This window comes from Talaromyces rugulosus, chromosome I, assembly GCF_013368755.1.
Source record: "Talaromyces rugulosus chromosome I, complete sequence".
Classification (NCBI taxonomy): domain Eukaryota; kingdom Fungi; phylum Ascomycota; class Eurotiomycetes; order Eurotiales; family Trichocomaceae; genus Talaromyces; species Talaromyces rugulosus.
In genome coordinates, this window is record NC_049561.1 from 6696048 (window position 1) to 6722080 (window position 26033).

Below are 26033 nucleotides of genomic sequence, written 5' to 3' on the forward strand. Positions count from 1 at the left end.
ATGGAAGAATCATTGGGCGCCGGTTTCGACCGCATTCGGGCGACAGTTATGCCGCCTTCCAATTTTGAATCTTCGTTTATCGTCTCACCTGCAATCACCCAGACGATAGATGACCTGGAGGGTCCTACGTACATGCGACTGAGAAGTACGGATAATTTAAACAGCTCTGGCCGCTTCCTTCTAAATGAGGAGGCACATGCTGCTGGCGAAGGTCCTCGTCTTTCTATTTCCAATGGACCTGATGAAATTGATTTGGAAATGGCACACCGCTCAGGCGACCGCTCTCATTCAACAGACTCTGTAATAGCAGAGCGGATGCCGGGTCTTGCATCGTTGATACGGCAAATCAACAATCCGTCGATAACGGAGGGGGATAGTGAGAATGGCAGATTGGTTGAGAACTGCGACTCCCTCAAAAGTGACTGCCTGTCTCCGGTGATCGATTCCGAGGATGATAGTAACGACCCAGAAGACATGAGCAAATTTTATAGTGGACCGTATTCTCGTATTGGAAATATCGACGACGACTATTATGATGACGATGACATGAGCCTGGAAGACTTTGACGACGATGGTGATTTTGAAAGATCATTTGGAGGCGGTTTGGCATATCTTGGTAGTCGAGGCATCGTCGAGCCTGAGGAGAATACCATTGACGCACACTTTGCCGCCCCACCGAGTAAGTGATAAGGAAAACTTGTTTTTGATTTAGTGAATACTAACATTCTTTACGCAGCTTACGAACGAAACCTCACTATAGAGCAATTCATTAGACTTTGGCGGATTCAATCAACGACGACCAGCTCCAACGCATTTCGCTTGCCTCAGCCGTCAATCGAAGCAGCCCGTGTTTCTTTGTGGGATAGACCGGAGAGAACAATCCGCCCCCAGAGACTGGGTGCTGAATTTTATGATATCCAACAAATTCCGTGGAGGGAAAAGCTTTGTGTGCGCCGTGAAGATGCGCGCGCTCTTCGTGATGCGTGGTACACACCGTATTGGAACCTTGATTATCCAAAGGACGGCGTATGTTTCCCTTTGAATTAAGTCGAAAGATGATTACTCACTAAAAACAAACAGTTCCAACAAAGGCTACCCGCACACGAATTTTACTTCCGAGAAAAGGCCATGTACTCAAATTTAAGGGCAACTATCGAGCACTTTCAACTTCGAAATCTCGTGTCTGTAACGTCATCAAATACAGTACATTTTGCGCATGAGTCGAGATTGGTGTCGTGGGCTCCGGCATATGACCATGTTACGTGTCCCATTGACCTTTCGCAGCCAGCACCGGAAATCGGCTTTCAAGGACCAGTGAAGATCTCGACTATACGATCCAAATACGGACTTGCCGTTGCCGGAGGCTTCAATGGCGAATATGGGATACATGCTGAAGGAAGCCAGACAGGAAACACGTACGGACATGTCACAAAGAATTTCAATGGCATTACGAATCATATCGATATCATCCAGAGCCGTACAAGCAACTCTCCCATGATTGTCTTTGCTTCAAACGACCAGCATATACGAATTCTCGACTGTGCAAGAAATGAATTTATATCTGATCATGAACTTTCCAAGGCCGTGAACTGCACAGAGACATCTGCCGACGGCCGACTTCGCGTCGTCATTGGCGACTCACCCGAGGCTTGTGTGCTCGAAGCAGATAGCGGAAGACCAGTACAGCGACTCCCTGGACATCGCGACTTTGGGTTTGCCTGTGCCTGGTCTCCCGATATGCTGCACATTGCCACGAGCAACCAGGACAAAACCGTCAACATCTGGGATGTGCGCATGTGGCGGATCCTCCAGAGCATCGATTCAGATCGCGCCGGTTACCGCTCTCTCCGATTTTCCCCAGTGGGTGGGGGTCCGCGCACGCTACTCATGTGCGAACCTGCAGATCGCATCTCGATTGTCAACGCACAAACATACGAATCCAGGCAGGTGCATGATTTTTTCGGCGAGATCGGCGGGGCAGACTATACCCCCGACGGTAGCTCGATCTGGGTCGCCAACACGGACGACTTATTTGGCGGTCTAATGGAATTCGAGCGCTCACAATTCGGCCAGAGATACGGCTCGGCATCGCGGACAAGCAGGACGAATCGGAGTTCATCCGACGAACTCGCGCCGGACTGGTATTCCGACCTGCCGCATGAGTGGATGACTGGGTCTGAATTGGACTCGAGCCCACGCTGTATTACTAACGAGAGGGAGAGAGACTTGAGATGTCTAGACGGACTAAGCAATGAAGCAAGAGACAATCTCCTTATTTAGACTTGGTTTTGTTTGCAATATTAACAAGAGAGGAGGGGGTTCTGTTAGGCGGTTATTTGGACATTTGTTGTAGAGTTGATACCCATCATGTATAGGAGGATTGCGAGAGGCATTTTTTTGTTGATATTAGTTATGCATCTAAAAATATACCAATACTTCAGTGTTGACAAAAGAGTAGATTAAAAATAATTGCCCACCTGGCACGGAGGATAATTCTTTTTGAAAAAAAAAAGCAAGGAAAGGAAGGGTGTTATTACCCAGCCATACAGAGAGACCCTGGTCTAGTCCCCTGTGATTTTATTATCAACTGCATAGCAACCGGTGCCTGCCTTCCTCCTATTTCTCTCGCAGCCTTGTTTGTACCGCGCCCCTGACGCGTCAGGTTTTAACATTTGAATTAAACTCTCCAGAAACACCTCGAAAAACAAAGATGATTTGAAATAAAGAAAAGAGAAAATGCTGCGCGCAACCTACTAACTTTTAATGATTATCTTTTTGTGGTTGTTTGCTTAGCAAACAGAAGACTTGCGCGAGAAGGAAGGGTGCGCGCGCCTTCAGGTGAGTTTGCTTGGATCAGACAAGTTTTTTCTTCTTTCCTCTGAATTTTCCATCTGGTCTTTACTGAGAGGAATGAAATTGGTTTAGGCATCTTACAAAAATGTCTCAAAGTTGGACGCCCGTGAATCAAAGTCGTACAGAGCAGCAGCAGACACAGACTGGGGAAGAGACTGAGCAAACGATTGCGAAAGAGATTCAGCAAGACAGCCATCAAGAGACTCGAAAAGAGACTACACAAGAGATTCAGCAAACGACTCCACGACAGACCCCACGACAGACCCCGCGACAGACACAGCAGACACAGCAGACACAGCAGACACAGCAACAGACCCAGAAACGTACCAGAAAACAGCCCCAGAGACCTATTTCGCGATCGCTTTGGCTACCAACTCAACAAAGAACTCGGCGAAGGCTTCAACGACAGACTCGACAAAACACTGTGGAAAAGACTTCTACCCGTGTCAGCAAAAAGCTCTATTACGACTCCGACAAGACCAAGAATTACAACGAACGCTACAAGGCCAAAAAATACAACGAAATCGTGAAAAAATGGGGTCCTGTCGGCATACGCCTCGCCAGAGAATACCTGATCAACCACCAACACAGGCTAAATGGACGCCGAATCGACGAAATTGACGAAAGCGAGTATCCATATATAATGCCGTATGATTGGACATACAAGCTTTTTCGGATAGCAAATAATATACCGAGCTATGAGCAGGGTCTGGAGTATATCCGTTACCAGGTTTACAAGTGGCTTGGAAGCAGCAGGTGTCCAACAACGTTCCCTGGGGTATTTATACTCGATAAAGCTTACGAGATGATCCTCAATTCATCGGTACCAAAACAGATCACGGAGCATCAGTTGAAGCAAAGGAGATTGAGGATTGCTGATTCTGGGCTGCTTGAGTTGGACGTTGCTGAGATAGGTACTGGAGGCGACCGCAAGAAAGAGGAAAGCGACAAAGCAGTTACCCCAAAGGTTCTGTACTCTCAATCTTCTATCAGAAATGGACCTCGATATTGGAGGAGCACGCGGCGAGCTCCTCAAGGAACTACCAAGTTGGTCAAACGGGTGACAAAGGGCCATGTTCTGTCCGATCCAAGCGGGGATTTAATTGATAGCTCAAGTGATGACTCAAGTGATGATCCAACCGATTATTCACTTGATGATTCAAGAGACACCCCGAGTGATGACTCAAGTGACGACTCAAGTGACGACTTCGATATAGAACCTCCTACTAAGTTGGTTAAATTACGGTATAAATCGATACCAGAAAATCGTGTTCTGTCCGATTCAAACAAGGCAAGCGACAACCCCAACAAAGAGCCTGATTCCGAGTTCGTTGGATTACGATGCCAATTGATGGTAGGAAATCATGTTTTGCCCAATCCAAGCAACGACTCAAGTGGTTACCTTGGTCCAATCGAGTCAAGAGGAAGCGGCTCTATTGATATCATATCTACGAGTGCTAGAGTCTTCACAGACAAAGACAACACTTCTACGCATGTCACGAAACCCGGCAGTAGTATTCTTTCCTTGGATTCTTTGCACCTGGAAACAATCACAATGATTGGAAAACACTTGTCGATGAAGGACCGCATGTCACTGGCCTTGACAAACCATCGTTGCCGCTTTGCTGTTCGGCACCTCTTGCTTCAAGACTGGCTCACTCTGGCCATTGACCACGGCGACCTTTCCAGGGCTAAGGACTTGCTCAAGAAGGGTGCCATTGTGCATGGGAGTATTTCCGAAAAGGGCGGCTTTCTGGATCACCCGCTAGTTCAAGCAGCTGCTCCTGGCAAACTCCGAATTGTCCAGACATTTCTCCATGAGATGCAGCAGGAACATCACGGCGTGTCTTTTGAACAGCGCCAAAAACTCGAGACTGCAGCTTTTGTGACGGCCAGTGGCAAAGGAGCGGTGGAGTTGGTCGAATACTTCCTTTTAATGCGGCAAGATACAGTTGATGTGAACCGAGTCTTCAACGAGAAAACAGCCTTGTCCGCTGCAGTAGCGCACAATCAATCAGACATCGTGGATCTACTCCTTGAATCAGGCGCTTATGCGACCCCCCGGGATCTGGAGATGGCATATCGTGCTGGTTTCGCGCATATTGCTGCTGCTATCTTGTGCAAATACCCCGATCTTCTCTGTTCCAATAGTGATGAGTTCCTGGCCGCACTTCTCACTTGGATTAATGGAGCGCTTGTCGGGGCCAAGGAAGAGCTGAAAGAATATAAGAGAGTGTATGACAGTGGAACTATTGTTTAATACATTGACATTGGAGTCTGGTACAACAGGGGGAAATTATTCGGGATATTTTTGTGTTTGAGTTTCTTTAGCTACGCATTCCGGACTGGTGTATTGTACAATACTATTTATTTCGTTCCTCAATCCAATGTTGATTACGACGTAAGTCGGTCGACATTGAATGATTCTATTCATGGATACTTGGATTAGGGTAATTCTATTAATTTATTGTATTATATATAATTCAAATGTTACTGTAGTCTTGACTCAATGTTAATCAACTCCTGAAACTTCTCCCTCAAGACAATCTCTTCTTGCTTCGAAAGGCGAGGCAACGGCTTCCTCGCAAAGCCTCCATAGCCAAAGAAATGCTGCAAAAGACTCTTCATCCCAACTATGCCGCTTTTCGTGACAAGCCAATCTCCCCTAGCCACAGCCGCCTGGAGACTCGAGGCCTCCTGGAATTTCCCATTCGTCCACAAGTCAAACAACTTTACACAGGCCTTGGGAGTGATATTCGCAAGACCGCATACTGCACCACTACCCCCACCGGCGAGTACTTGAATGAGGAAATCAGCACTCCCACCGAGACACACAAACCCATACTGAGAGCAATCCCTTTGCTCTGTCTCGGGAGGACGATTAACAGCGCTCACAATGCGATTCAACTTCCCCGTATCAGCGCACGTAAGTTTACATCCGACGATATTCGGATGATTCTGCCCCAATTCGGTCATCATGTCACTGTCTATACCAGCCGTAATGGCCGGAAACGAATACACCAGCACGGGAATCGGCGAAGCGTCTGCAACATCGGTAAAGAACACTTTCAAACACTCACTCTTGCACTGCTCTTTATAATAAAAAGGAGGCAGCACAAGCGCATATCCAGCACCACTGGACTGCGCTTCGAAACACAACTCTACCGTCTCACGCGTCGACTGTGCGTTGCATCCGACGATGATCGGGATATGGTTGTACCCTTCTGAATCGAGCGCGGCTCGAGTGGCCTTTGTGACTACCTTTCGTTCAGGGCGGGAGAGATGCGCGACTTCGCCGATTGTGCCGTGCACAATGAATCCGGTGATGCCGGCTTGGGCCATGCGGATGGCGTGTTTGGTGGTTGTTTCGGGGTCGAGGTCTTCCTTTTCGGGGCTGAAGAAGGCTAAGGTGGGGACATATATACCGGGGCGGAGTCCATTGCTAGTTGTAGAAGATTCCGATGCAATTGACGAAGAGGGAGAGGGCTGTTCATCTTTGAATGTGTTGACCGCGACATGTGGTTGATAAGAGGATGGAGTATCCGGGCGAGGCGGATCCGTGATGGACGGGCTCTCGTGTATGCCGTGGTTGCGCGTTGGTGATGGGATGTCTGTCACGTCGCTGCATGCCATATTACTTGAAATTAGTCTTGAATGTTTTTCGTAAATAAATTCCCTTCAATTGCAGTTTTCAATATTTGTCCTCTGAGCGGAAGCAAAATACGTCAATAGGTGGCAAGGATGACGAAGTCAAAAGTTACAAAAGTCTAATATAGATATATATGAAAATCACAACATGTTATATCAATATCCTCGCTTCCGGTGAAAGAGATTGATCAACTCTTTACCCTTCTCCAGGCGCTCAATATTTCCCTTTAGCAAGTCCAAGGCCCTTGTGTAGTACGCGGTGTTAAATCCACTGATATGCGGGCTTATTTGAATTTCCTCTACATCCCAGAGCGGATGATCCTTGGGAAGTGGTTCAGGGTCTGTAACGTCCAGAGCCGCGCCACCGATTTTCTCAGAGCGTACTGCATCGATCAGAGCGTCGGTGTTGACAACCTTTCCACGGGCTATATTTGTGAGAAACCCCTTTCGAGTTCCTGGCGATGATGAGAACGAAGACGACCACGCATCAAATTCCTCGCGGTCGAATAGGTTGGTCGTCGCAGGTGTCAGGGGTAGCGAGATCACGACATGATCCAGTTTTGTCGTCGAAAGGAAGTGGCGGAGCTCTTCTTTCGTGGTACCGTGATGCCATTCAATTGGGAAAGAGCCGTTTGCATCTCCAGTTCCAGGCACAATGTACCCGTGATCTTTCCTTGACTCCAGAGTATCACGCGGCGAGGCAGTGTATGCGATGACTTCCATGCCCATTGCGACTGCAACTCGGCCAACTGTGAAACGTGTTAGTTTTGCGAGGGAAATACACAAGTCTTAAATTGAGGGGTAAATACTTTGCCGTCCAATACTTCCATAACCCAGAATGCCAACCCTCTTCCCAACGTGATCACTCACGCCAAATTGGCTAAACTCGCGTGAGATCCATTCATGGCTCTTCTGTGCCTCATACAGCCTGTTGTAACGTTTTGACGATACTAGCCAGTTGAGAAGAACCCATTCGCTAATAGGAGGACCGTGGATGCCAGAGCTTGTGGTGAGGGGAAGATTGGATTGCGTGATGTAGGGCTGTTTGACGAAACTGTCTGTCCCAGCAGAGAATGTATGTACAAACTTTATACTATTCTGAGAGTTAATTTAACCCAGACTGAGTTTGTTGTATTCAATGCGGCTTACTCTGGTATACTTTCAGGAAGGGGAAGATGTCTGCCTCCGACGGCAATAATGGTCGCCTCAGCGAGAATGTCTGTGAAATTGCATCAGTCTATGTTCCGCTCATGAGCTAGGTTAAAGATTTTCCGCCTACCCTTTGGGACTGATTCTTCCAATGGTCTGCCATCTAATTCTAGAGCCGTGATTTGGAGAGACGGGAACGCTCGGCGCAAGTCGTCGTGCCACGAGTCTGGCCAGGCGAAAGGGCGTAGAATAAGGAGATGCTCACCGGCTGTGAATCCTGCTTCACCCATGACTGCTGGAAAAATACAAGCTTGTGTTATGGAAGAGAGAGAAGCGAAAGTGGAAGTGGAAGTGGAAATGAAAGTGAAAGTGCGATGCGGGGAAGGACCAGATAAGGAGCTTATCGATGAGCCAAGTTACCCCAGAATCACGTTATCCTTGAAAGCCCTCGCCATTGCAGGCGATTTGGCTAATTGTCCTAGTTAATTCTTCAAATGTATAACTCTGGATAATTCAAGGGCAAATAAGAGGTTAAAAGCAACGAACAGGAAGATGGAGCAAACGCATGCAGGAGCCACCCGGCTTTCCTATTTGGGCATGGCGGGTCGTCATTGCTGCTTTGTTTGTCTCCAGCTTTGCCTCAACATCGCGTATCCTGACAACAACAACAACAACAACAACAACGCACCAGTAAACCAGCCGCAATGGAGGCTGCCGCTCTTCCTCCCGGGCTGCAGCACCTTGCTCCCATGTCAACCGGGACTGTCTTCTTGCTTGGTGTCATAGCCTTGATGGGCACAGGGAATCATGACTTTATTTATGCTTCCATGATCGAATATCTCATCGAGGAGTACGAGGATGGTTCCTTTGTTTGGGAAGATGTGGACTATGGGTAAGACATCATCCTTTTGTTGAACCCACAGATTCGCTGACATATCACCAAAGCGAAAAAGTAGATTATTCCCATCTTATCAACCGAAACGTCCTAGAGCCAGTAAAAATGGCCGACAAATCAATGGCTTACATCCCAAGATATGACCAGGCTGGCTTGTTGAATTGCCTTACATATGAGCAAAAGTTAGAGTTGTTTTCGGCAGCCACAATACTCCTGTTCCCCTTCTTTCCTATGGGGCGACCCGACGGCTCGATGTATCTACACTGGCCCACATTCAAAAGATATGGAGGTCATGTAAGGAGCTTGGCACTGCACTGGGATGCACTTGATAAATGCAATGAGACCATGGAAGTTTCGGAATGCTTTATGAAAGTGTTGCAGGAGTGTGCTGAGTGGGTTCAATAACCTGTATAAAAGGAGCAATTGCTGACGAGCCTAGATATATGCGAGAAATAAATGATCGCCACAATGCCATCCTCCTCGCTGAAATTGCATTGAAAATTATCGACCGCCAAGACTTCGAATCCGACTTTACAAGTTTCATAGATCTGATCAAGGCGCGTTTGCTCACTACCAAGGGCGCCGTCTCTATTCAGCTTCTTGACTATACGACGGCCAAAGAAGCGCTAGGAGAATCGATCGAAATTTACCAGAAATACAACCCTTCAGGTGATGATCTAGAGCTTTTAACTTCTCAGGCATATCTCGCGTCTGTAGCGGCTGCGCAGGGAGAGTACGAAGAAGCTGTATCTGTCTCCTGGAAAATGTGGCTATTGCTTTCGAGCCCACATTTCAACGGCAGCAGCAACAACAGACAGAGGATCTTGCAAATAAATGTCTCGATATTGGCTGGCAAAGTTGCTATCTTGGTCGGAAAATACAGCGAAGCAACCAGTGTGCTCGATCATGCATCCGGTCTGTTCGTCGAGGAAGCAGATAACCCCATTTACGACCGTACTATTCTGCATGCATTAGGAAATCTCCATTATGCAAAAGGAAGTATGGCGGCAGCGAGAGAGTTTTTTCACATGTGTACACAGGCATGGAATTTTGGCAATATCATGCAAGTAAATCAGGCCGACGAAGAACGAACAATTTCCATCTACCATAGGCTAGCCGTCATGGATATTGCAGATGAGAGGGCCAGAGCTGCTAGGTGAGCAAGACGGCTTCTTTACAAGGGTTTCTACCTATAACTACATGCTAATACCAGATTTACTCTAGGGTAAAGGTACAAGCTGCCTTGAAAATATGCAAAGACACCCGCTCCCCTTTTATGCTGCCATGGAAGGGAAGGCTTGAATTGGCCTGGGCTGAAATTCTACGCAAATTTCATTATTTCGCCGGATGCTGGGAACGAGAGGAGAAAGATCTTCCGGAAAAGCACGAAGAGGCAGCGCAACAAGCAGCAGCTGAACTGGGTATTGTGACAGTCGGTTTGGTTAAAGATGAGCAGTTTGCGAATCTTTTGCCGTGGGACATACTGTAGCTGAAGGGCCAGTTGAAAGAATTTGTCAAATGTGCAAGAGACTATCAAATGTTTCAAAAAGATCGGAGGAGCTATGAAGACTTGATGTACCTGTATTGTCAAGAAGCGGATTACTTTTATCCTTTCTCGTAATTATTCAAATGCCAGCCTTTATCCTTTCGCGAACAACGGACAACGGCACCTCATCTTCATCGTAAAACTCAACATCCTCGTCAACCCCATAGTCACCCAGCCTTTGACCGTCAGAGTCCCGCCATGCTTCTTCGCCCTCGTCTACCTCGATATAGTCGTATGTGTCAGAGTTGTCATCCCCATTATCATCCTCTAAGCGGTCTTCGTCTTCCTCTTCCTCATCTATCTCCCTTTGACCGCGAGAGTCATGCCTTTCGTGGAATTTCTTGCGTCGTCGGATAGTGGCAGTCTCGTCGAGCCCTCGCCGGGCCATGTCTTCTTCCTGGCGTTGCCTGAAGGCTTCGATTTCATCAGAGGTGGAGCTGAATCGAGGAATAGTAAATGGGTCTGTGGCTGGGTTGATTGGATGAATCCTGCGTGGAATACGATCTGGATCTGGAGGTGGCCAGGAAAGATTGGGATCTAGATACGAATTAGGATTGCCGCCCGCAAAAGATCCTCAGGGGAGAAAAAGACACACCTTCGAATTCGTTGACTTCAAAATCGAGCCCTGAATTCCTGTCAGGTGTCGCTGCAAACGGCCAGAACCAGCTGAGTATCTAATAAAGTATCAGCTATACGACACTTCAGTAAGTAAAAACGGAGAGGCGCATTACATTCGAACTTCCGCCCATCCCGTCTCTGATATTTTGGAATATACCAATATCATATGGAAATTCTTGCTTCTTGATTGTGATTTTTATACCATCTGGACCGTCAAGCTGACCGCCAAAGTAGCGTGCTCGACGCACGAGGGTACTGTGACGCTCGATTTCCCATGATTCGATTGTGGTGACATTTGCACCCAAAGACCACACTGTACGAACCAATAGAATTCCCAGAGCAAATAGTGTTAAACTGTTGGTCACGACAAGAACGAACAGGTGGGCCAGTGCTGGAATGCTAGGGCCAAGATACTGTGCATATATTATCAGCCACTTCCCTCTTTTCTTATTTGAAGGTTAAAACTCACACTTGGAAGTGTCCTTTGGTCCCAAATAACGCCAATTCTCGTGAAGATAAAGGATTCAAGATAGATGATGGAAACCACGGCATAGAACAAAAATCGCATAAAATGCGGAAAGGTGAAATGAGAGACGCAGTTGCATGTCCATGGGCAATGGTGGTCCATTTTTGGCACGCATCTATGAGACGTATCAGCAAAAACACTTATTTTCCATAATAGGGAGAAGTTTAATAGTACCGTTGACATTTTTTGCAGTGATGCGCTCTTGGGGGCTTCAGGGTGGAGCATTTCCGGCACCATCTTTGCCTCGTCGAAATATCCTCTTCCTTCTCTCTAGAGCTCTCATCCTTGTCTAAAATGTTTCTTGGTTCCCAACCCTTTGGAACACTACCTGGATCTACAGTGCAGGCGCGGTAGTAGCTGATCCATATACAAGCTACGAGAGTGTTGAATTTCCACGCTTCGTCTCTGGAGAGCGGGCCCGGTTCCAGGAACAGAAATAGGAGCTGAGATGAATATGAAAGAAATATTATAAGAGCCGAGACGGCAGGGATTGCCAGATGCTCGATGTTGAACGACTCTCCCGCCATGATGGGGGTTTGTCTGGGCGTGGTTTGTAAAGACTGAAGACGTTTGTTGTTGCTCGCCGAGCGGATGCGTGGGTGCCTGAGGAACGAGGCAGAAACGCTGCTCGCGGATCAGTCATATCCGAGGTTGGCGATAAGTAGTATACTCGGATGAAGACATATATTCCGTCTTTCCTCTTTGCTCAATGTAGTTTTATTCCCAACATGCTCGGCACTCTTCTGACTGTGTTGTCTATTTTGGGTTATATTGAAAACAGATCACGTGCACTCGCGTCTCGCAGCGCGGGGCGCTCTTTCCCGCTTTCGGCTTTCGCGTGGATTGCTTCACTTCATCGACTTCTGCCCAGAGGAATATAGGCGAAGATGCGCTGAACGCCAATCACAATGCCAATTGCTGCGCTGCCACCTTCAACGGCCCAGGCAATTGGCTCAACTTCGGTCCTGTCGGACCCCTGTGCCGTGGTTAAAGAGCTCCTGGATAACGGGCTGGACGCATCAGCAACGTCTATATCAGTGGAGATCTCGCAGAATACTATCGATATCATTCAAGTTAAAGACAACGGACATGGCATTGTGCCTGATGACTTTGACTATGTATGCAAACGTGCGTACACGAGCAAGATCCAGACTTTGGATGACTTGAGAAATGTGGGTGGCCAGTCGTTGGGCTTTCGCGGCGAAGCGCTGGCTAGCGCCGCTGAAATGGCGGATACACTTACCATGACGACGAGGACAAAAGCGGAGGTCGTAGGGTCCGCGTTAAAGTATGATAGGAAAGGGGATCTAGTTAGGTATGAGCCCCGTCGGGAAAGCTGTAGCGATGCTGATAGTGAGTAGTACCGACAAAACATCTCATCCTGTGGGCACCACAGTGTGTGTGACAGGCTTCTTGAAAAACATTCCCGTCAGACGGCAGACTGCAGTTAAGAATGCTGCCAAGACAATTGTCAAAATAAAAAGGCTGCTCCAGGCATATGCAATTGCCCGGCCTTGCACGAGACTTTCATTCAAAGTCCTGAAGAGTAAAAGTGAAAAGGATAACTGGACGTATGCCCCGGTGTCAAATGCAGATATCGGCGATGCAGCACGAAAGGTCGTTGGCGTTGAAGCCGCTGGCCAGTGCTTTTGCAGGCTATGGCCTGATAACAACGGCCATGGCGCAGACGAATCTACAAGACTAGTCGCCTATTTACCAAAATCAGATGCCGGTATGTGTTAATTTACTTTTGTTGCCATATCTAACTCCTTCAGATTTCACCAAGGTGGGTGGCTCTGGTCAATATCTTTCTGTAGATGGCCGCCCTTTATCGTCGGCGAGAGGTACGCCGAAAGACATTGTTCGATTATTCAAATCATATATTTGCTCTGCTTCAAAAGCTAGTGGTCATTCGGCATTGTCTAATCCGTTTCTCTGCCTTCAAATAACATGTCCGAAGGGCAGCTATGACGCCAATGTTGAACCTTCCAAGGATGATGTCTTGTTTGCAGAGCGGGAGGACCTTGTTGCGCTGTCAGAAGGTCTGTTCAAGGAGATTTACGGTGACTTGGACAAGGAGGTCAGGAGTGTGAATGAGTCCGTCGCTCCTGTCAATGATTTCACTCTCTTAATGCGGAAGCCTGCGGTGCAGCCACCGATGTCTCCACCAGCGACCGACCTGCGGGTTTCGGGCACTCGAGATATTCCATGGACTACTATCACGCCACAAAGCAGTGCTCCGATTCCATTGCAAGAACGAGTAGGCTTGTCTGAAATGGAGAGTGATGCGATGGAACCGGAGAGTAGCAACATGAATCCTTGGACCATTGCCAAAACGCATTTCTTTCATCGTCCATCAAATTCGAACAGAACAAACCATTTGAGCACACCGATTCGATGTGATCGAGGGAGAAACCCAAAAGACATGAGGATTGAGATCACCCAATCAAGCCCTTCAACCGTCCCCAGTCCAGATTCTCATGCTTCGTCGCCAGAGCAAAGACGTGGTTCAAGGTCCAGCAGTACTTCAGAATCCGCAGAAAGCCGCCAAAGACTGCGTGTGTACACCAAGGGCTCCCGAGAGCGTGATAGAGAGCGTTACGGCAACGGATCGCTTGATACATGGTTTACAAAGCAAAACCAGCCTATTCTATCTGGGACATCGCGAACAGAACACTCAGACCAGGACGGGGCAGAGAGTGTCATGCTTGATGATCTCGATACCGATGATGTTTTTGAACCGCCATCAAAAATCATAAATAAGCCATTCAAACTGCCTCTCTCGGCGGGTGGACGAAGTTCTAAAGCCCCAGAGTTATTTTTCACGCAACTCTCGACTCCAGATGAGACCCCTTCAGACACCGAGACACGAGAGAGACGACAAGAGTTTCCAGTTATGGAAGAGTGGTCATCCCGGCTTCATCAACCTTCTCCCGATCTCAGCCAAAGCCAGAGCCAGGTTTCTGATAGCCAGGAAACTGAAATAGCCCTCGATTTTGAACGCAGAAAGCGCGAGGCAACCCTAGCTCGCCGAAAGCAGCTGCAAAATGGCCAGCTTTGTTTGACCCCAGCGAGTAGCCAGTCGAAATCACCACATCAGAATCGGTATCTAGCTGCGCGGGCCGCTCTTTCTACGTCTTCTCAGAAGCAAAATCAGATCGATTTACTGCCACCGGGAAACAAATCCTCTTTAAACGGGGAAGCGCCATTAGCTGATAGCGATCCTCGCGCATACCTAATGCGTGTTAATTCCGAACTTGAAAAGGATGGATCAACTTCTGGCGAGCCCAGAAAGGCCAAACGCACACTTACAAACCGCCTGCCGTTTGAAAAGATACCTGGCGGGTGTGATAATCATAGCCTCGCATTGCACCTTTGTATCCCTTCAGGACCGGATCTATCCCAAGAATGTAGGTTGATCACGGCAGTCGACACTTATGCTTCTTCAGGGAAAGAACTCGGCGCATTCACTCAGCAGGAAACCTCCGATCTTGCTAAAACATGCAAGACTTGGGAAGACAGGATTTCTCGTCTTGTTAAGGAAAAATATAGAATGCGCGATGTCGACCTATACGGGGCTGAGGGCGGGTCTGATGAGGTCTGTCTGGGAGACATCGACATATATGCCGCTATCCAGGCATCGTCATTTTCTAACATGTGATGTTTATACAGGGATGTATAATTTATAGACATATATTACAGCTATATACTAAGACAGGCTACTGTCTGCATCGAATCTTGTATGCCGACTACCGATATCTGAGGGACACATGATAGCAGATTACTATTATGAATTGAATGAATGAATGTTTTAGCTATCTAAAGATTTCGCAATTGATAGAAACAGCGAAAACAGCATCAAATAGTGCATAGAATGTGTTTTTCTCTCGTTAACACTCAAATGTAGTGTAAGATTAATGGTATTAATCATTGACATTAGTCGTTAATCGTAATTCAGTCGTGAATATCTCGTAAAAGTGAGTATGGTCATCTCAAGCCTTGCTCAACTCGATAATAATCGCAATGGCTAGTGCCAGCAACACCAAACCAGCCTACCACATATTAGCCAAGTTCTTTTTCCTTTCTTTAAAAAAAAAAAGTCTCACCAGTAAAGTCATCAACCCCATCGAATTAATCTCCCATCCACCCACAACAACCTTTCCCCGCGCAATCGCATTCTGCTGTCTCCAGAACCGGTACGCGCCCATCATGGCAATAACAATAGCGCAGCATTGATACGCAATACTCAACGGAACGCCAACGGTACGGAAATCAAAGCTCGTGTGTACTGCACTTTGCAGGCGAAAGACCTGCGCGATAAGCACGCCTTGCATCGAAAAGGCCGCCGAGGTGCGCGTGTATGCGAGAAACGTTCGTTCTAAAGCTGCACCATAAAATGTTAGCTTAGCAAACAGCAAGGTTGAAAAGAAAGAGAGAAAGAAAAAGGGGGGGGGGAAATACCGAAATAGTCTCGATTCCCCTTTTGCTCAACAACCAAAGCCACATTCCTCGACCAAAACCGACGAAGCGGCTGGAATGGCCCGTCCTGTCTCCGACGGCGCAGCACATCCGATGAGCTCGCCAGAGACAGCCGTGGCGTGATGCGATACTCACCAGACGACAACGAGGCGGTCGATTGCGTTGACGCGGTGGCGATGTCGTCGAGTTCGGTGGCTTCGCGTGGACGGCTCGAGGTGCTAGATGTGGATAGTCTTCGACGCGGTGATGTTCCTTCTTCGTGGTCTGCTTGTTCTTGGGACTGTGATTGTTGCTGAGATTGCGATTGTGGTTGTGGTTGTGATTGTGATTGGGGCTGTTGTTCCTTTGCGTCATCGTCCAGAGTTCTCGCCTTCGATCCGTCAGCAGCAGTCTCTGCCATCCTGCCTACGATAGAACCTCGCGTGGTGCAACAATGCCTCGACTATTAATCGTCACCGCATCGTGTGCGTTGTGCTCAGTGCAAGTCTATCCAGGAAGAAGAGAGAAAGAAACTCTGATTCATCCTCCCTCCATCTCTGCCCTCTGCCAGGGAAAAAGAGAACCGATCATTGGTGTGCAGCAGACCCACTGTGGGGGGGAGGTGCCGATTGCCCGAGTTGACTTGTTCGTATCTAACAGGGAATCATGAAACTTCTTGACTGGCTAGCTGAGATACATAATTCACAGTGTCAATGCAGAAGTATACAAGAAAAAGAAGCAAAACCAACAGTCAGCCCTACAAGCAGATCAATGCAGCCAAGGCGTCCAGTGCAGCCAATCAGCAGCCGCCTCCGCTATGGCGACATCGTCCGCCAATCGTTATACATTAATTTCTACGCTCAATGTTGCACAGCTCTCTACATGTAGTCTTGCCAAATTGTCGTGAGTCGTCAAATTGAAACATGTTACAAACAAATAAACCATCCACTCTGTATCCCCCCCCCAAAGTCATTCCAAATTAGCTTCTTTCGCGCCCTCGCCCACCACCTCCACCTCCACCGCCACCCGCCATCTCCCTCACTGGCCGTTGTTGGTCTTGGGGAATAGGGGGAAGAGGGGGAAGGTGAGGCTGTGATGTGTTTGATGCCATGCATATATATTCGCCATCGCCGCCCTGAGCACCAACCGTCACCCACACGTATTTTCCTCCGCCACCAGACGGCCGTTCCTGTGGCCCATCCCACACCATCTCGTCCGGTTGTTGTTGCTGCTGTGGCCCGTATCCATTGGCTGTACTGGAGGCAGTCGGTCTGCCTCCAAGCCGGCCATGGTTCACCCACGTCGTGAGAACCTCCTTGACGAATTTCATCTTGCGTAGAAACGAGTTGGCCTGTAAGACCTCCCGCAGACGTTCATTGCCGGCTTCAGCAGAGTCATTGGCTATGGATATAAAGCTCGTCACGTCGTCAGAAGCAACTGCGCGAGTGTCAAACCCAGCCGGGTGCATTTTCCCCTTCGCTGCAAGATATCGTGCGGCAGACGGAGAAAGATGATAAAAGTCGACCCATGGCGGAGATCCTCTGCTCTGTCCGTGAGAAATCACCAGCTTGGTGTGATCCGGAAAGTTAAACTGAAATAATTAGCAAAAGGCAAGCCAAACCTAATGGATTGATTCCTACCTGGAAAGCTCCATCACCAAACCCCCACACGCCAACATTGCCCAATCGCTGGTAGAACTTGATACAGACATCCGATTCCCTCGTAGATGGGCCGTCGTCGCTCATGAGATCAGCATCGCCGCTCCTCCCAAGTGATCCAATCATGTACTTTCCAAATTGATCCACCAATTTGACTCGTTTCACCTTTTCTGCTTCCGACTTGGCATAGTCGACGCCAGAATCCGTTCGCACTTTAACCCCCATAGCACCCGATCCACTACTGGACGCTTTAACCTCAAAGACATCCGGCGGGACAAGAACTTTCTTCATACCTCGGCTTTCGGCTGGGCCGCGATCCGAATTCTCGTAAAACTCAACAGGCCGCCCATTGCGAGGGACTAGCTGATCGGCCTCCGAGTACGTAAAAGGAGGTGCATCGCGGTTTTCTTGACACAAGGCTTTGCGGCGGATATGCTTTTCCCCATCTCGAAGTACAACACCACTGGCAGGTTGGCCATGCTCGCCTTTGAAAACACAGCCAACGGTTCCGTCATCTAGTATATAGCCAATTCCATACCGATTCGTGTAGTCAACCCATTTGATCACGTATGAATGAGGACGCCTTCGGTTTTGAGATCTGTACGTGCGAGAAGCTGATAGCATCATATTCCGTAGCATGGCTTTGATATCCATGACCACTTCCTCGGGCGATGAGCGGTAGAGCAGATCAAACTGCTCGCTATGGTGAATAAGTGGGTTTGTGCCAAGCGTTGAACGCGGCTTGTTCGACGACGTGCCTGTTTTACTGGCTTTGTGTCTCTCGTCGCGTGCACTTTCTGCAACTGGCGGCTGTTGCATAGTCCTAGGGTCTCTTTCTGCCGGTCGACCCATTTGTTGTCTCGACGGCAGTCGTACTGTTCTAGTCCTTGAAGAGTCGGGGCGCAATTCATCTACTGGTGTTCCTGTTCGAGGTATACCTTCGCTCATACTGGGCGGCAGTGGAGGCCTCTGATGTGGAACTTCGAGCTGGCGACGTGATTGCGACCGTGTTTTGGCCATGCCTAGGCTGTTAGGCATGCTTTCAGACTGTGGCATCGGAGGTGCAACAAGACGGTCCAGGTCGCGTATGGACGCCGAGTAAGATGGGGCACCCCTAGGGGCTCCGCGTACAGGCCGTTGACCCAAGCTTTTTTGAGATAACTCTGGCAAGCCTTCTAGAGAGTCTGATGTTCCTTTCCTTGTATGCGTTGGGTGATTCGGCGGGCCGCGCATTGTAGCAGCGCTTCTACTGGATTGTCGAACAGGTAGAGCTTGTTGACGGAGAGTAGCTGCATGGCTCTGTGGTTGCGAATCGAATCGTCGAACTTGTGCAGCAGCGAGTGCAGCTTTTGTGCGCGCAAGACTAGCTTTCCCTGTGGCTTCGGCTCCAGGCATGGTTTCGTAGCTGTCATCCGAACTCTTGGACGAGTCGTTACTCTCGTCGATGACGGGGGGTTCGCTTTCCGGTGTACTCCAGTCGCCATGGAAATATACCGGGTATCTGTACACAAAATCCAATGGCAATGGGATGGTTGGCGAAAGCATCTTTTCCGTTTCCGCCGCCGTCTCCGAATAGACACTCTTGCCCGAGTGTTTACCAGCGCATTTGCGCGAGGTGCCATCACGTTTTCGGCCGACACCGCACTCTGTGTAATAAGCTTCTTTGCAAAACGCATACCGCTCTCTCGCGTCTCTCGTTTGCGGTGCTTTGCTCCGATATTTCTCCTCAAAGTCCAAGCTATAACCCTGAATCATTCGGTCACCCCGAGGCTCTTCCATCTTCAACCAGACTGGTTTCGTTTGTTTCCAAGATGGATCCAACGATCGAGGAATACACCCAGGGTACATGTTGAAAAACTGGTGGTCAACAATGTCGTCGGGCAACGGCCGTTGCTCTTCATCTAAGCTGAGACATGAGCTAACAAGATCCTTTGCTTCCGATGGGATAAAGTTTGAGCATTCATTATCTTTCGGCCACACGTAGTGCAAGTTTTTAACCTTTTTATAAATCTCTTCCTGAGTTTTTGATTGGAATGGTGGGAATCCAGCAAGCATTGCGAAACTATCACTGAATTAGTAGCCCTTCACGCATAGAATTCGAAAGGGAATTTACCAAATAACCCCCAAGGACCAGATGTCCACTTTCTGGTTATGTCCTCCCTTGCTTTTGTCAATTACCTCTGGCGCAATGTAGTTGGGAGTTCCACAGAGCGTCTGCCGTCGTTTTGCTTCCTTCTCGGACAGAATCATGGCTGCCAGGCCGAAATCGCCAACCTTGATGTCCATGTTGTGGTCGAGAAAAAGATTGCCCATTTTCAGATCTCGGTGAGCAACATTCCGTTTATGAAGGTACTTCACTGCGCCGCAAAGCTGGATCATGAGCCGTCGAACTTCCGGTACCGTAAGACATTTCCGTTTCTTCACCATATCCATCACCGAACCATTAGAACACAGGTCGAGGACAACGTATGTACATCGGTCAAATGCAAACGCTCGATGAAAGCGAACAATATTCGGATGTCGCAATTTGGAATGAATCTCGAGCTCGGTACGAAACTAGAATCCATAGTAATCAGCGAACAACCCCTTTTTTTGATTGTAGAAAAATAAATCGCAATTCACCTTTTCGGCCATTTTCCTCTGGGTCATCTCAGATCGAACGACCTTCATGGCGAAAACGCGGCCATTGCGCACAAGCTGTCCCTCGTAGCAGACGGCAAAGCCTCCCTTTCCAAGGAACAGCCCTGTCGAGTACTGTTCGCCATCCTCTCCAGGCTCCGTCACAATCGCCGGTGGTGGAGGCGGGTGGATTTTGGAAAGCGCAGCCTTGACGGCCGCCGGGGGCGGAGGGGCGTGACGATCCACCTTTTGGTGAGTTGCGGACGCTTGGTGCTTTAATGGCAGGTTTGTTGATCGCGGAGACAGCGCTTCCATGTCAATGAGGTGAAAACCCTGGAGGTGGCTCTGCTGTTGTTGTTGTTGTTGTTGTTGTTAGGTGGTTGCGAAAGCGCGCATCAACTGGTCCCCATGTAGCGCAAAGTCGGGGCCTTGTAACACGTTCAACTGAAACCAGCCCAAGGGTCTCTCCAGTACGTGCAAGCCGACGAGCTAAACCTGCCGTTCATGAATGGAGTTGTCAGTGTAACTGTTGAAAGGAGTCAAGCCGTCCCCTGAGCGCTGGGTTTCAGTATGCGTGGCCGGTGTGGTATGTTTCGTCTCGGCGGGCCGCGAGGATCAGCGGCTCAGGCTAGGAGCGCTTACTCACCAGGTCAAATAATATAAGAATGGATTGAGACAGCCACCAAGTAGCAACAATTCGGAATAACCCCTCGACCCCAATCGCGCTGCCGTACTGCTTGGGAAGTGAATTGCGATGGGAAAGCCAGCGATGTCGAGAGAGACAGAATTGTGGTGGTTGGGTTGGTGCTGACCGAGTCGACTTTCCGCTTCGGGAAATCAGTAAACACGGGCCACGGCAACCGCTGCTGTCCCCGTGACGGCTGCCTCAGGCATCCAGGGCCCACTGCGTGTCTCGTGATTGGCGAGGCCAGCTCCGCTGTTTCCACCGCAGTTCGACACCGGTAGTAATCAGATCAGGCACCACCATGGATTGCAAATATTCCAGAGTACTGCAGAGCATCCCAGCACTTCCCCAAAGTCGACCGTTTTCCGTGCAGCTTGCTGACCGCTCCGGTCTCAGCTTCACAGCGCCATGTCTCTCACTCTCAAGCTCTCCTCGCTCGTCATTCGGACTCTATCAAAGCCTATCGCAGTACGCACCCGCCCCTCCGGCCGAGCAGAGCTCCCCAGATTCTAACATGCCCAGAACCAAATAAAAAGCCAGGCCCGCGAACATGAGCGCTTTCGCAAGGCGTGCGTGTCCATGGCACAGACGCTGCACCGCATCGACATGCGCCTGCGACTCGGGCTTCTCCGAGACACTTCCGCGATAGAACAACAAGCTGCAAAGGAGGCAGCCGAGGCCGAAGCACGCAAATTCAAGCCGAAAGCACCGACAGTAAAAACTGAGGCAGACCTGAAAGCAGAGGCCGAGGCGATCCAGCAAGCCAAGCAAAAAGCAATTGAGCATGCAAAGTCTAGGCCCCCGCCACGCATCCGGCCGCTATCCGAATCCAAAGCAATCGACTCGGGCGCCAATTTCATAAGCGAGACGTTTTTGTTCTTGGTGGCGGGTGGCTTGATTGTCTTTGAATCATGGCGGTCACGACGCAAGGAGACGACCCGACGAGAAGACGTCCAGGATCGATTGAATGAGCTGGAACAGTCTGAACGGGCCGCCCGAAGAGCGCTGGCTGTCCTGGAGACCGAGCTCTTGGAGCTTAAAGCACAACAGGGGAAGAAGCCGGCCAAGAGCATCAAGCGGCTCTTACCTTCTGACGTATGGGAAGTCGAAGAGCCGCAAGAAACAGACGCAAAGGATGACAAAGACTGGATGTCCCAGATCTGGTCTTGGGTATCCGGTTCCGAGCAGCCCACTCGGAAGAAGCAACCGATCCAAGGATCAGGGCAGGCGCTTGCGAGAGAAGAGTCCTCATCTAATGCAGCCCCTTCAAATCAGTCTGTCATTCTTAGTAGTCTCCCTCCAAAAGCAGAACCATCGCCGAAGGAGTCATGATTGTTTTCTTGCATGTGAAGATTTTGCAGTATAATATTGCATCCATTGGCTATGATACCCTTTCTTTTATACATTTTGATTTTATTTTGTTTTGCATGTGATGCCATATATAGACTGTTGTTACTTTCTCTCTGTTACTTTTTTTTACATACTGTGTACGATACTACGGGCGACCCATGCGTTGCTGCGTGATCATGTGAGGCGACATCTCCTCTCCGCGGGCCATTGCCTGCTCCTCCTCCTTCCTCCTGTCAATAGTCTCCTGTACATACTACTCCCACACCAGACTTGTTGATATGCCAACATGTCTACCCAACAATACATTGTATTCTCCTCTTCTCTTCGCCATCGCTCAGTCTGGAGTGTTCTCAGCCCTGTTTTCGAGGCTGCTGATATTACATTAGAAGGTTTGCTTCCTACTATCTCGATGACTCTGGCTTATTTCTTGCAAAGAATCGTTGGTCAATACACACGACCTTGAGTTTCATCTTCCTGATCAAGATATTTCACTACGCGCCATTCTCGTCACGCCCTCTTGCCTTGAGGATGCCAGCAGGCAGGTCACCCTGACTCGCGCAGAGCAGTTTGCAACAGTGAATAGCAGCCGTGTTAAAAATTCACACTTGGCCATCGTATTCTTGCTCTCAGATAAGGCGTTTCAAACAGCTCGTGGACGCTATAGAGCTGATGGCCTAGTTTCTCTACAGGCCCTGTATGTGCTTTTGGTCTATAACACGTATGATGACCAGGACGTTGACTCTACAATAGAATCTTCCAGTCGCAATCGGCTTCGGGTTTGCCAATAATACCGGCAGCAGAACCATCAACCGTGTTGGCGTCGGTCCAAGAACATTGCAACGCTCTTGCGCGCGGCCCAATCTCGCATCCTTCGTTTCCCCCACCATCGCCTCTGTCTCTTCTAGAGTATGTGGTTACCAGTGGACCGAGCCAGTTACCGGCAAAGCATAACCTAAATGTATTGAGTGATCTTTTCCCGTCACTACGTGCTTTGAGCAGAGCTGCGACAACTCCAGACGGCCGGCAACTCATTGTCGACTATCTTGGAGAAGACCTGGCGGACAGCATACAGGCATTCTGGGAGCAGGAATGGGTATGCGGTTAGTTTTCTGTGCTCTTGGACGGTGGCGCTGCAGTGGCTTTATCGAAGTTGAATACTGCCACGTGCGTTTAAACTTTATATATTTCCAGTTTGTTGACATCAATTGAGTAGAGGTCTGAGCCCTAAGATAGAGTATGGTAAATAGAAATAGCTAGTAATAGCTTCAAGATATAAAAACATGCTGATTAGTGGTTTTATGTAAAGCTGTGGTAAGCATTTAGAATGTCCTGACTGAATCAGAGAACTTATACCTGTATACGGGGTCTAGATACAGGGATGTACGGGGGCTAACATTGAAATACAGAAAGTTGGACAACAATAGCTCTTGGAAGCTGATTGGACTGTTGCTAGGTTGAAATACAGGGATTCACCTAAATTGATTTAACAGATTCTTTGTTTTCTGTCAATCCGTTACAGATGAGACCCTTTCACCACCTCTTTCACCCCACCTCTCACTCTCTCACCAACTTCAATGCAGCGGAACTAATTGTTTGTACAGAACCTGGAAAGTGGTACCATGCTAAATTACATTCATATTTTCTTCCTTGGTTTCGCTGCTGTATTAGGTCTCGTCGTGTACCGGCGGCGAAGCCATGATGCCCAGGAACCACCACTTGTGACCAGTTCCATCCCGATTTTCGGACACTTGATCGGATCGCTCTGGTATGGCATTCCATATTTTGGCAAGCAAGCGTAAGCTTTCCTTTCAATCGTTTTCGACTATCTACTAAACAAGTCTGATCCCACCGATAGCGAGAAGTACTCAATGTACCCGATGATCTCGCTGGATCTGATCGTCGTCAAGATCTATGTCATTAGCTCCCCATCCTTGATGCGCAGTGTCCAGCAAAACTCCAAGGCTCTGAGCTTTGATCCATTTATAGAATTCTCCGCCAGGCGCATGGCAGGCCTCCCCGCATCGACAATTGATTTGCTGAAATCGAAGCAAGCAAGTGGCAATTCTCTCTTTTCAGATATACTGCATGGCATGTCGCCTACATTACTGGGCGAGCCTCTGGATCGCATGAATGAGCGCATGATTCGGTTGCTACGGCCTTTCATCGATGGATTCGGAAGTAGTACAAGCGAGACGATCGATTTGTACGAGTGGATTCGCCATGCAGTTACGCTCGCCAGTACCGACTCTTCATACGGCGACATGAACCCTTATAAGGACCGCAAGATTGAAGATTCATTCTGGTCCGTACTCCTGCAATTTCCAGATGAGTCTTGCGTGCTAATTAAAAGACAACAGGGACTTTGAAAGTTACCTCAGTCCGTTGATAGCGAATGTACTACCGTGGCTAACCGCACGCCCGGCTTGGAAGGGGAGAGAGAAACTTGCCAATGCCCTGGAAGACTATTATCACAAAGGTGGACACGAAAACTCCTCTGAGCTAACGCTTGCCCGATTCAAAATCCCACGCGATGCAGGCATAACTCTGAGAGATATTGCTCGGTTGGAGGCCACCATGGCTTTTGGGTTACTCTCCAACACAGTTCCAGCGGCATTCTGGGTTCTGTTCGACATAATCTCCAGAGACAAACTCCTAGAAGAAATTCGCGAAGAAGTACGTCAAAATGCATTGCATATCTTGGAGGACGGCACGCACATGATTGATCTAGCCGATCTGCGTGACGATTGCCCGCTCTTGATTTCTACATTCCAGGAGATTCTCCGCAAGAGGACATCCACATCTCCCACGCGTTTCGTCACCAAAGAGGTTATGGTTGGTGATCGTTATTTGTTAAAAGAAGGAAACGTTGTTATGATGCCTGCAATCTCCATTGGCCGAAAGCCTGATGTCTGGGGCTCGACACACGACGACTTTGACGCGAGACGATTCATGAAGACCACGACGACGGCCTCAGAAAACCAGACAGAGGGAAAAAAGGATCCTCGACGCGTAGGTGGCTTCATGACGTTTGGAGTCTCGCCAGTCATTTGTCCCGGCCGACACTTTGCTAGCGGTGAGATATTGGGCTTGATTGCTATGACAGCTCTGCGCTTCAATTTGTTGCCTGTTGGAGGGATTTGGAAGGGCCCGAAGACGAATGCAATGGCCATCGCATCTATCATGAACCCACTCAAGGAGCCATTCCATGTCAATGTGCGCCCGAGGAAGGCGTTTGAGGGCAAACGGTGGGATTTTAGTGTAACAGAAGGCAAAAGTAAATACCCGCTGGTGATAGGATAGATGTGGACAAAAAAGCAGATGGGTTGTTCGTAAATTTTATACATATATATATGTATATTTCCACTTCTTGATTCAACTAGATGCTACATATGTACACACTAGACTGTCTCTTTATGTTTCTAGATTCAAAATGTTAAGAATACACCAAACCGCATGGTCAACCTGATTAATATGTAGTATTGAAAGCAAATAATTCCTTTCTCACCAACATGTACATTTACGTACATATACATGGTTAGTATATAGGCTAGGATGACAGACCTCCAGACGACGTCTAATGCTTGGCACAGGCAGCCAGATTCTACATTGATAGACATAAGATTCGGCACTAGCCATGATCATTTCGCCTCAATCCGTTTGGAAAAACTCTAGAAGTCGATCTATTATTAAAAAAAAAAAAAAGGGATGACGCGTTGTGGGCAGCGGCTGGTTCCAGTGTGTGGCGCAGTGACCGCGGATATTAAGCGCCCCCGCCGTGCTAGCATCATGGGTTGGGTCCAGACTGACTGACCTGACAGGCACCTCCGTAACAACTTTTACTGCCACCACCCACTTACATACTCTCTTTGCTTACATTCTCCCTCCCCGGTTTGTGTTCTTTTCTTCTTCTTTCTCCCATCGCATTTAATATAGACAACGCTTCTGGGTTGTACAGGGTCATTATCCACCTACCCCCCCCAGTTTTGTCTATACCTCCTCCCTCCGGACAGACCACCGTGGAATTGATA

General features: G+C 48.6%; 9 protein-coding genes across 9 annotated transcripts; 5 read left to right on the forward strand and 4 right to left on the reverse strand.

Moving 5' to 3' along the window:
- Positions 1 to 5113, forward strand: TRUGW13939_02288 (uncharacterized protein; the record flags this gene model as incomplete). Its single annotated transcript, XM_035485482.1, has 5 exons — positions 1 to 679; positions 737 to 1026; positions 1081 to 2233; positions 2596 to 2635; positions 2926 to 5113. 5 exons carry the CDS (start codon positions 1 to 3, stop codon positions 5111 to 5113), a joined length of 4350 nt encoding a protein of 1449 aa, XP_035341375.1.
- A 230-nt stretch (positions 5114 to 5343) lies between these two features.
- TRUGW13939_02289 (uncharacterized protein) lies at positions 5344 to 7940 on the reverse strand (the record flags this gene model as incomplete). Its single annotated transcript, XM_035485483.1, has 5 exons — positions 5344 to 6502; positions 6695 to 7250; positions 7311 to 7594; positions 7651 to 7720; positions 7781 to 7940. The coding sequence occupies 5 exons, from the start codon at positions 7938 to 7940 to the stop codon at positions 5344 to 5346; spliced, it is 2229 nt and encodes a 742-aa protein (XP_035341376.1).
- A 414-nt stretch (positions 7941 to 8354) lies between these two features.
- Positions 8355 to 10034, forward strand: TRUGW13939_02290 (uncharacterized protein; the record flags this gene model as incomplete). Its single annotated transcript, XM_035485484.1, has 4 exons — positions 8355 to 8542; positions 8596 to 8834; positions 8963 to 9701; positions 9770 to 10034. 4 exons carry the CDS (start codon positions 8355 to 8357, stop codon positions 10032 to 10034), a joined length of 1431 nt encoding a protein of 476 aa, XP_035341377.1.
- Positions 10035 to 10170: 136 nt separating this feature from the next.
- Positions 10171 to 11472, reverse strand: TRUGW13939_02291 (uncharacterized protein; the record flags this gene model as incomplete). Its single annotated transcript, XM_035485485.1, has 4 exons — positions 10171 to 10628; positions 10687 to 10765; positions 10823 to 11122; positions 11179 to 11472. 4 exons carry the CDS (start codon positions 11470 to 11472, stop codon positions 10171 to 10173), a joined length of 1131 nt encoding a protein of 376 aa, XP_035341378.1.
- A 671-nt stretch (positions 11473 to 12143) lies between these two features.
- Positions 12144 to 14896, forward strand: TRUGW13939_02292 (uncharacterized protein; the record flags this gene model as incomplete). Its single annotated transcript, XM_035485486.1, has 3 exons — positions 12144 to 12550; positions 12594 to 12967; positions 13011 to 14896. The coding sequence occupies 3 exons, from the start codon at positions 12144 to 12146 to the stop codon at positions 14894 to 14896; spliced, it is 2667 nt and encodes an 888-aa protein (XP_035341379.1).
- Positions 14897 to 15227: 331 nt separating this feature from the next.
- TRUGW13939_02293 (uncharacterized protein) lies at positions 15228 to 16114 on the reverse strand (the record flags this gene model as incomplete). Its single annotated transcript, XM_035485487.1, has 3 exons — positions 15228 to 15287; positions 15342 to 15619; positions 15697 to 16114. 3 exons carry the CDS (start codon positions 16112 to 16114, stop codon positions 15228 to 15230), a joined length of 756 nt encoding a protein of 251 aa, XP_035341380.1.
- Positions 16115 to 16672: 558 nt separating this feature from the next.
- Positions 16673 to 20285, reverse strand: TRUGW13939_02294 (uncharacterized protein; the record flags this gene model as incomplete). Its single annotated transcript, XM_035485488.1, has 4 exons — positions 16673 to 17284; positions 17334 to 19413; positions 19465 to 19907; positions 19974 to 20285. 4 exons carry the CDS (start codon positions 20283 to 20285, stop codon positions 16673 to 16675), a joined length of 3447 nt encoding a protein of 1148 aa, XP_035341381.1.
- A 778-nt stretch (positions 20286 to 21063) lies between these two features.
- Positions 21064 to 21987, forward strand: TRUGW13939_02295 (uncharacterized protein; the record flags this gene model as incomplete). The annotated part of the gene is made up of 2 exons (XM_035485489.1): positions 21064 to 21123; positions 21178 to 21987. The coding sequence occupies 2 exons, from the start codon at positions 21064 to 21066 to the stop codon at positions 21985 to 21987; spliced, it is 870 nt and encodes a 289-aa protein (XP_035341382.1).
- A 304-nt stretch (positions 21988 to 22291) lies between these two features.
- On the forward strand, positions 22292 to 25305 carry TRUGW13939_02296 (uncharacterized protein; the record flags this gene model as incomplete). Its single annotated transcript, XM_035485490.1, has 6 exons — positions 22292 to 22394; positions 22441 to 22699; positions 22756 to 23098; positions 23607 to 23800; positions 23861 to 24307; positions 24363 to 25305. The coding sequence occupies 6 exons, from the start codon at positions 22292 to 22294 to the stop codon at positions 25303 to 25305; spliced, it is 2289 nt and encodes a 762-aa protein (XP_035341383.1).
- Positions 25306 to 26033: the final 728 nt, after the last annotated feature.